Here is a 10,274-nt window from a genome sequence, read left to right as displayed (position 1 = left end):
AAGGGCTCTTCGACTATGAGATTCTAGGATTCTGTTTCTATTACTCCACTTTCTTTTATCACTTTTAAAGGGAAGAGTCTGTGAAATGGAGATATGTGGACAAAGACAGGTCATTCAAAATGGGAAGGCAGAGCCCATGTAATACTATGTGGTGACAGAAAGAAATTTAACTATGGGTGGCAAACACGCAGTGCAATGTATATATATGCCATACTGTTGAATTGTATGCCTGAAACTTACTGGATTTCGTTAACCACTATCACCATAATAAAAAAAAAGAAAAAAATACTGAAAGACGAAAGAAAAAAGACATACTTTCAGCAACAAGTGGGGTTCTGTCAGAGATGTAATAAAGCTTCAAAACTAGTAACAACGCCCCCGTCCCCCAACCCCTGCCAACGTGCAGTCACACTTTAGCCTTGGATTGGGAAGATGGGACAGGAGAGACCACTTATTCCTTAGGACAGGATTGAGACTTCTGGGAAGGAAGTCCCCGTGAGGCCTCAACAAGGTAAAAGATACTTTTTCTTTGTCCCTGTGCTTCAGTTCTTTCCCTCGCTGCCTAAATGCTTCTCTCTTTACTTCCAGGTTTTCATTTTTCCTTACTGTAGATTTCCTTAACTGTTTCTACCAAGAGGAGATTTCTTTATCAGTTTTAAGGGTGGGAGATACATTTCTTAGAGTCCAATAAAAATAAACTGAAACATGGGAGAGGAGACTGTGAGTCCCTTACCCTAAATTTTCTCTCCCTCTAATACTTTCTCATTCTTGATTTCTTAATTCCACAATGCTGTTAAGCTTTTAGAAAATCGGGGAGTTGTGATGCTTATAGCTATGGTCGACTGAAGAGAAAAAGGGGAGAATATGCACTGTATTTAAGCTCCACTATCTCCAGACTCTTTCATTACTTCGACACTACCTGAGTTTACTCTGAACTTTTCTGTCACCCTCTGCTCCCATCTTTCCCCACCATGACTTCTACTCTTTCTCGCAGAAACATAAACAAAGTGATAATGATTTAAAGGCAGAGATGGTCTGTCTCTCCCTTCGGCCAGAAAACGGGCAGCTCTACATTCAGGAGCAAGTTCTGTGGTTTATTAAAAATGATGGCCATACACATTCTGTAACAACAGAAAAAAGCAGCAGATAAAATTGTTCTTACATTATGATTACAACCACACAACCAAATATACCTCAGGGTAAAAATACTATAAAGAAATATAGTAATTTTGTATTAGTGGCAGGGTTAATTATACTTTCCATTTTTAATAATGGATTATATCACCTATATAATTATAATTGTTAAAGAAAAACAAAAATAATTGTTTTACTGGACAAACATTCTCATCTAGTTGTTTTATTCTATGCAAATTCTTACTATAGTTAAATAAACTGAAATTTTTGTCAAAATGTTAGATTCTTTACTGTATCAGGTTGAAGTGTTCATTTTCTTGATTGAGATCTTAGAAAATGTGCATCTTTATTCTTTGGAGTCCATTTTATATCACATCAAGGGAAATGAATTAATCAGCAGGGTTTTCAGTCTAAACTGCCACATCAACCTTCCCTTTCATGCTTTTAGTATTAAACTTTAATAAAATCGAAAACAGGAGGTTTATATACTTAGTATCATCAACTATGTAAAAGCAGTGCTGAAAGAACAAATTTCATGTCAACTTACTATTTTTGGTGCTAGCTGAAATCCTTGAAAGTCTTACAAAATCATATATTTTCAAAAGATTGTCACAAAATTTACATGCACAAGGACTAAAAATACAGCAAATTTGCAATGCTTTTAAATATACATCCAAAATGATTTCTAGTAGATACCAAGTTTAAAAATATGGTGTTCCTTTACTCATTGTCATCCAAGTGATATATTATTTAGGTCTATCCTTTCAGAGTCTTTTCTCAAACACATTGCAGGGCTATTTATTACTGTTTTGTAACTGAATTTTCTAACCTCGGTGTATCTAAGCTTTCAGATGCAAAACTGCATTAATGTTTATCTGCCTTTTATAAAAAAATGATACAAGCTCAGCAGATACATATTTTGAAAGAATCACGAGACATTTAAAGTACCATAAGTTGAAACAAATGTGTATTTAAATTTCCAATTAATTTAAAAAAAACTCAAAGTCAATGAAATTGAATATGTTTGATTTGAATACCATATGTCGACACAACGTATTTTAGTTCTCATTTGGAGAAAACCATACAACAGAGTTCATATTCACTGCCTGTGTTGTCCTCTCTTCCTACATGAGTAGCAGAGATTAAGCAGAGAATACATGCAAACATTTCACAAATAACTTCCTCTTAGAGGTGTAAACATTTTCATGCATAACTTCCATGTTGCTAATCCTTGGCCCCCACCAGCCAGACATGGCTCCTTGGATAAAAATCACTCTTCAGTTGGCTCGAGTTCATAGTGGCTCTGGAGTCAGCAGACCTGATTTCGAACGCGCTTGCTAGTTCTAAAACTATGGTCAAATTAGTTACCCTTTGCGAGCCTCAGTTTCCACATCAATAAGATGGGCATAATAACAGTCCTCCCTCGGAGAATTATTTTAAGGACAAATAAGCTATTTACAGTGGACCTGGCATAACACCAGGTCTAAGCACCTAAGAAATTACTGGGAGCACTCAAGAGCAGACAGGCAAAATTTGTTCTCAGGATCCCAACTCCTAGTTCTCCATCTCTCTCCCACCTTCCCGTGGTATAGCCAACATCTTTACATTCCTTCGCGAAACGTCTTTTATCACAAAAAAACTGAAACCCAGTCAATAGTGTAGTGTAATTGATGGAGAACAATGTATAATATTACTATCAGGGAAAAACTAGATTTCTACAGGAATCAAAGCCTTGGCTAAAGGAAGGGCACTTCCAGGGAAGATGACATTGGTGAGCTAGCAGAAGGTATGGAGACACTGCCTGGGCCTCTGGCGATACTCAGCCATCTGCCTTTCTCAGACCCCATCGTGGATTTGGCCCAATGTCCAAGGATGAGATGGAGTGAGCCCTGGGGTTCACAGAGGGGCTTCCAAGGGCCACCAGTGGGGCCCAGTTGATAATCCTGCTCCCCCTGGAACACTTGAAAAACAGACAGAAAGGGTGGGCATGAGTCTTGTCTTTGAAGCCCACTTGGAAAGGCAGGAAAGATATGTGGTAGGTCCTGGGGGCCGATCTGCGGGACTGACACATTCTGATCAGAGCATACATGTAGCCATTTGTATGCAATCATCCGGAGAGAGCAAGAAGAATGAACACTTAGAACTGTAGAGGAAAATTTTAACCAAGGGAAGACAAGATTGAGGATGATTGCTATCTCTACACTTAGTGGCACCCTTGCTTGCCTTGAAGGGATTATTCTTATTTATGGTTCTAAAGGAAGAACCTGGATCAAAAGATAGAAATTCAAGAGACACTGATTTTAGCTAAAGAAAAAAATTAACCTTTATAGATAGGCGGCCTCATGAGACCGTGTACTCCATCAATGAAAGGATGAAGTACAGGCGGATGACCCCATGAGTAGGACAATAAGAACTGCCTTCAAAGAGCTGATGGACTTTGGACTATGTGAATTTTTTTTTTTTACTTTTAGAAAAATTTTATTTGTAAATAATTAGACTTTTTTTTTCATTTGTAGATAAACTTAGAGAAGTTGAAAAAATAAAAATAGTACAAAGAACACCTGTATACCTTTTATCTACATTCATCAGTTGTCAACATTTTACCCATTTGCTTTATTATTTGCACGCTCGTTTGCTCTCTCTCTCAGACTAGATGATCTTTAGGGTCACTTCCAATGAGAGTTATGATTCTATATGCTGAGGCTTCTTTCTAGGTAATCGGATTTTAGACAAATTGCACTCCTGCTGGTGGTGCCGTTCATGGCACCTGGCATAAATCTGACCTCTGCATACATGATGGATGGCACCCTATACAATGTGACCCTGACATCATCCTTACTTTGATCATCACACTGTAGCTGCATTGATTTTCTTTTTCTTCCTCATACATGCTAAGCTCCTTTCTGGTTCAGAGACTTTGCACTTGCTAGTTCCTCTGCCTTCAGCACTCTTCACTGATTTTTCATGTGGCTGGGTCCTTCTAACACTGCCTGACCCCCCAACCCTCCTTCTCCCCCACAACACATACAAGTTGCTCTATCACATTACCTTAGTCTCTTCTTCCCATTCCCTGAAATGTTGTTTTAGTTGTTCATTTGCTTGCCTATTGTCTGTCATCCTCTACAATGTAAGTGCCTTAAGAACAGGGGACGTGGCTATGTCTTGTTACTGTGTCCTCAGTACCTAGTACAGAGAACAATCTATAATTATCTGATGAATGAAGAAATAAAAGAACAAATGGATCCAAGAACATCTGATCTAAGAATTGTTAATACAAGGATGGACTTTAACATTTGACGACCTATACAAAGTAGAAAGTGCTTAACAAACTTTAGAAAGGAAAAGAGAAGCGTCTTCCTCTGGTGGTGTATATTCTAAGTGACAAGAGGTTGGGGAAAAATTTTCCCAGAGGGTGCCTCATCCAAAAGAAAGATGTGGACTCTTCTCAGAAGCCAATCTGCCTTCTCAGAAGCCATGTGTTTGAAAAAAATGACCATAAAGATGGAAATCTGTAAGCACGGCTGGAGCAGATTCCTCCTGGGTCTTTGATACAAGAAAGTATGGAGGGATGCGGGAGGTGGTATTCCTACATTTGGATGCCCATGGAACTACTGAGAATGCCTTGATTCTTTCTGAAACTGGCTGTGACACACTTTACTATGCTGAGATTTCTTTCAAAGGAGTCCACAGATAATTCTACATAGTGTTACAGAGAGATGGGATCTTTCCATGTATTTCTTTTTCTAGGATCATTCTTACTCTCTTAGAAAGTGGTTTACCAGCCTCCAGGTCCACAGAAGTGGGGGTGCACATGTGACTACCTTGAGTTTTAACCTCACACATCCATTTCCTATCATGTCTAATTATTGCTAATTACCTTGAGCCCTACTGGGTCTTTGCTCTGGGTGAAGTTTTAAAGCTTCTAAACTTGAAACTGATCTTGCTTCTCAACCGAAAAAAATGTCTAACATTACCGCTGTGGAAGTGGCTAGAAGTCACACAACCCAAAGAAAATGGAATGAACAAACCCCAGGAAAAATTACTTTAAAAATCTTCAGTTAATTCACTTAGTAAGCAAGAATAGCTATTTAACAGAGAAAAGAAATTCACCACTTAATGAGGAAAAATGCTGATTTTCATAGTTTTAAAAGACTATCCTGAAATTAAACTAGTGACACCGAGTTCACCTATGTGAGAGGTAGTATACATAATGCATAAGAGAACAGAGGGTAGAGGCAGACTTCCTGAGGTTTGAATTCCAGCTCTGTAACTTAATTGCTGTGTGACTCTGGGCAAAATATTTAACTTCTCTGTTCTGTGTCTCAGTCTGCTCATCTATAATACAAACATCCTAATAGTGCTCAGCTCACAGGGACTTTAGAATTAATTGAGCTACTGTAAGTAAAGTGCTTACAATCATACCTAGCACACACATTAAGTACTACGGAAGTGTTCATTATTATTTCTTCTCCCTACTCCCCAACTCCAATTAATAAAAAAAGAAAATGTTGTATCTACAAAGTACCTTTGGATATATCACTTAATTTTGATCCTAATAATAGTCTGGTAGCATTGGCAGACCAAATTTCTTTCTTATTTTATAGATAATTAGTCATAGGCCCAGAGTCATAGAGCTGATAAATGGTTGAATGTTAACTTGAACCCAGGTTATTTTTCCTCTGAGGCTCTGGTCCGTCCACTGCAATATGATTGTTGTGTCACCGACCACAGTCAGAGGTTCAGCTTTGAACCTAGTGATTCCTTCTAAGAAGACACATCCTATAAGCCTTATGACCAAAGCCTCTCTTACACCCAATAGAGACTTGAGTGTATTTCAAATAAAAAATATTTTTTAAAACCTGAAGGTAAATAGAAAGTTTTATTTCAAATTAAAACCATCTTGTATGATGTTTCTGACCCAAACATTGAAGCGTTACTTACACACACACACACACACACACACCCCCCTAGGAAGACTAATTATTTTCCACGTCTCATCTAAGCAAAATGTCAAAAGAAAATAAACAGTCTAGGAAAAAAGTAAATTTGTTTTGTACAAGTCCTTTCAGTTAGGCCTACAATTCTAGTAGCTGTGCAGGAACAAACCATCTATTTATATTTAAACATGATACACATAATTTGAGGATTATTTTAAGCGTTCTATCACCCATGGTTCTCAGGATTCTAGTTACTATCAGAGGAGGTCCGGCTTTGGCAAGGTTAACGGTGATGCCTTAGAGGAATTACTTGGAAAAATAATAAACATCATTTCATAGTTAATGCCATGGTATCGTTCCCATCAATATTCTTTTTTATTTTCATTTTTGCCCATCAGAGAGAGAAGAGGAGAGAGGCTTAATTTGATTTACAGAGGGAAAAACAACCCTGAATGTAGTTTTTTTTGTCGGGGGTGGTGGGGTATGCAAGGAGAAAAGGTCAACCAGCTGGTTTTCATCTATATGCCATAATTCTGTTTAGTTTACACTATTAAACTCCAAAGTTTTGCTTTAATCTTAACTATTACAGTATGCCTTATTGCAGATTCTATCATGTCGCATCCCTGATAGGGTTTCAGACTTTGGACAAGCACCATCCCCCAAGCTGGCCTTGCCACATGGGTAGCAAATGCATCCAACATTTTTTCATTGGCGCCTGCATCATTATGTTTTGTCACCAATGGTTTCTCGGGTTTTCAATAAATTGCTGCATATACTGTGGTTTGGGCTGTTGAGATGATCGCCTACATTTATTTGTATACAGCCACGTCTTCATTAGGGCCTCCCTGTCCTGTTAGCCTTTGGAGGATGACCTAACGTCTGTTTGCTGAGAGTAGGGGTGTGTGGAGAAGCCATAAAAACAAAATAAAACAAAACAAAACAAACGAACAAACAAAAAACAGAAAGCAGGAGCAAACAATGTAAGTAGAAAGAGCTTCCACACTCTCAAAGTCAGGATGAGAGGAGAGCTGAGAAGGAAAACCTACCTGATCTGTCTTCATTTTGTGAATCACATCTTCGGCACAGTTCTGGGATGGTCTTGAGTGATGTAACTGAATACTGAATGGGAAACCAGAGGAGAAAACAGTGTAAAATAACAACTTAAAATGAGAGCATGCCATTCACTCAAATTGCTCAGAAAAATCAAAACACAAGAAGTGATACTTGAGTACATATATATCTAAAATTCTAGTGACTTTTATCCTAAATAGACCACTTAGTGATCTGGCAGCATCCCAAGCTCTACCTATAAGCATCTAAGCTGATACAGATTAAAGATGCCTGGAGAACCCCTTTTTAGCAAACAAGGTGAAGTACAGCCAGCAGACATTCTATCTCCTATCACTTCTGCTACTTGTGGAAGGTGGCAGGATGTTCTGACCTTGAGAATTTCTAGAAGACGGCCATAATATTTGCATTCTGAATTCTAAGAGCAAATCTGTGTGTGAAAAGCCAGAGGGAAGAGCACCCAGTTTCCTGTAGCATTCAGGGCAGCCAGAAGCCATGTCTGCACTGATGCTGATAGCAATATGCAAACATCCCTAATGTTGCCACTTGCCACAGCTTTTACTGTGTGGCATCTGTAATCTCCATGGGAAATACCAGGATAATGTTATAAAAAGCGAAGGGAGCATGGTTTTGTGTTTGAAAGCTCATTTGTTTCACACGTAGATTAGAATGAACTGAAAGAAACCATCTTGTAGATTCAGTCCCAGCACCAACTCAGGGGTCAGCTACCAGGGTAACATATTATGACATAAGCGGGGGCAGAGTACATAAAAATCAGAAGAGCTAAAACAAATGTAAAATCAATAGCTATGATTTATGGGAACTACGTTTGGTGCCAATCAATCTTTCTTGAGAGAAGGGTGTCTTAAAATAAAAGAATGAACTCTTTCTTTAATCGAAGGGCTGTCTTCAATCATACTTTAATTCATGAAGTACAGCTTCCTAAAAATATTTTGCTTGGTACCTTTAGGAAACACGTTCTTATGAGATGAGAATGTATTATAAATTACTTCACTGTTGCAAAATTTGGGGGATTGAGAGAAAACATTTAATCTAAAAGAAAAACGATCATGGGAAACTCATTAGGATTATTCTAGCATTACCAGTGAAGAAGGTGTAATTAGGACACATTTGTCAATAAGAAGGTACTTTAGTTAGCTTGATGTTGATAGATGAAGCAGTGTCTACATGAAGACGCCCCACTGCTTCCCACAGGGCATCAGGACAGCAAGACAGAGGGAGGAGCAGTTGTAGCTACTGTCAGTTTGCCAACTGCATGTCACAAATTAAATATCCGGTGCATCCAAGTAAAAAATAAAATCTCAAATGACTAATTAGAGAAATTACTCTTACCTGTCTGATGCAATAACATCCTGTTTGTGCTGGCCATTCCTTAGAGACTATAGGTGTTGTAGTAAATCCACTCACTCAGAGGGAGGGATGACTGTCTCTTAAATCAAAAATGAACTTCAAAATTCTTTTTCCCTTTTACAATATGTTCTTTGGGGGTCGGGGGTAACACATGTACAGAAGGCTTTTTGTTGTTGTTGTTGTTGTTACTAATAAGGTACCTTATTTTTCCAGCCAAGTACAAGCTCTCTAAGGAATCTGGTAGCTTCTTGAGACCAGCTGGTACAGGTTAAACAATTACACAGTCTATAATTCAATTAAAACTGGGCTTTTTGTTTTGGCTGCCATGTGCCCCATGAAAGCACCCTTTGGCAAAGTCTTACCCACTATCTCGCTCTCTCTTTTTTTTTAATTTTCGTCTAAGACATAATTTTAGAAAGAGGAAATTTAAGATTGATTATGTTTAAATATAGTTAATGATAAATTCAATAAGGTTGTTCACTGGGCTTAATGAGGTATATTTGATTAAACTGGGCATGCTGCTATCTGTATTTCCAGCCACATGCATCCTAATCATCACCTCTCACCCCACAGTAAAGTATGTCAGAATGTCTGATTTATTAGCTATATATCTAACTCTTCCTATGTGACCTTGAAGGTCCATAGTGTCTGTAGTAACTTTTAATTTGATGAGGTTTAAATGAGAACAGCATGGCCACCTGGTTGGTGTGGGAACTGAGCCACAGGCAGAGAGTAGCTTAGCTGATCCCATCCACTGCTTCAACCTACAACACACATGGCAGCTTTGCCTCTCCACACTCTTGGTTATATAGGATGTCACTTTTGTGATGGCATACATCTTAATTCTTTGGGAATAATGACCTTGAATAAAAAGCCATGTGCTGCTCTGGTAATGGAAATAAAAAGTACAGCAGTCTAGGGAAAGGATGATATGTTGGCCCAGAACAAAGTTTGGGATAATTGTAAGGGGATATGAAATGTCAAATTCAGCAATGACTCCAATTTATACTGTGAACAAATACACCATTCTTCATAAAGACACAAGAAAAAAACCAATTTGTAGTTTTGTTTCAGTTAAGTGCAAACACTATTCTTTGGATAAAAGATAAAGCTAAAGAGAATGTTGCAAAGATGGTTAAGTTGTGCTATGAATAGATGAAGAGAAAACACAATTCACAAAACCAACACGCAGAAACATTTTCCTATTTGCAAATTTGGGAATAAGCAAATGATCCAGGAAGTCGCCCTTGCACAAATGCATTGTGCTACCATCTGGGAGCTGAAAGGGAGGGCGTCCTAGGCGTCCCAGTGCACAGGACAGATGGCCTTTTATATGAAGCTGTCAGATCACCAACTCATCTCATTCTCAAGACAATGGCTCTTAAGAAATCAACTATTGTCATTTTGGTCCTATCAGAATCAAAGCCCGATGTATCTTCCCTGTCTCTTGCCCCTAATCCAAGCTTTGAAATATTCTGTTCCCTTGATTCCTATTATCCTTGGGTGATATGAGAGGAGAGGAGGTTTGCAGATGGTTGAGACACATTTCTTATCTTTATATTGCCCTAATTAATTCTGTTCTAAATATTTTCCAGAGGTTATCCCCTCTAGAAAGAGCCTTTTTGATCCAAACTTTTTTCCACTCCCCCATCATGTCTCAAGAAAAGCCGCTGTCAAAGGTTGACTAGCTGCCTCCGCTTCAATAATGTCTCTGTGCATTCAAAGTTTAGTTTCCTTCTGCTCCTTTGCTCCTGGGTCCTCCTC

The 10,274-nt window shown here is 38.4% G+C and overlaps 1 protein-coding gene across 7 annotated transcripts in view; it reads right to left on the bottom strand.

Moving 5' to 3' along the window:
- Positions 1-10,274, bottom strand: part of SNCAIP (synuclein alpha interacting protein) — a 66,540-nt gene that overhangs the window by 45,070 nt on the left and 11,196 nt on the right. For all 7 annotated transcript variants that reach the window (XM_023529548.1, XM_023529549.1, XM_023529551.1 and 4 more), the window contains exon 2: positions 7,118-7,190. In XM_023529548.1, the coding sequence (XP_023385316.1) occupies positions 7,118-7,190 (73 nt within the window). The remainder of the gene's footprint in view (positions 1-7,117; positions 7,191-10,274) is intronic.

Source organism: Pteropus vampyrus, unplaced genomic scaffold, assembly GCF_000151845.1.
Source record: "Pteropus vampyrus isolate Shadow unplaced genomic scaffold, Pvam_2.0 Scaffold39, whole genome shotgun sequence".
Lineage (NCBI taxonomy): Eukaryota > Metazoa > Chordata > Mammalia > Chiroptera > Pteropodidae > Pteropus > Pteropus vampyrus.
This window is presented reverse-complemented; position numbering and strand designations above follow the sequence as displayed.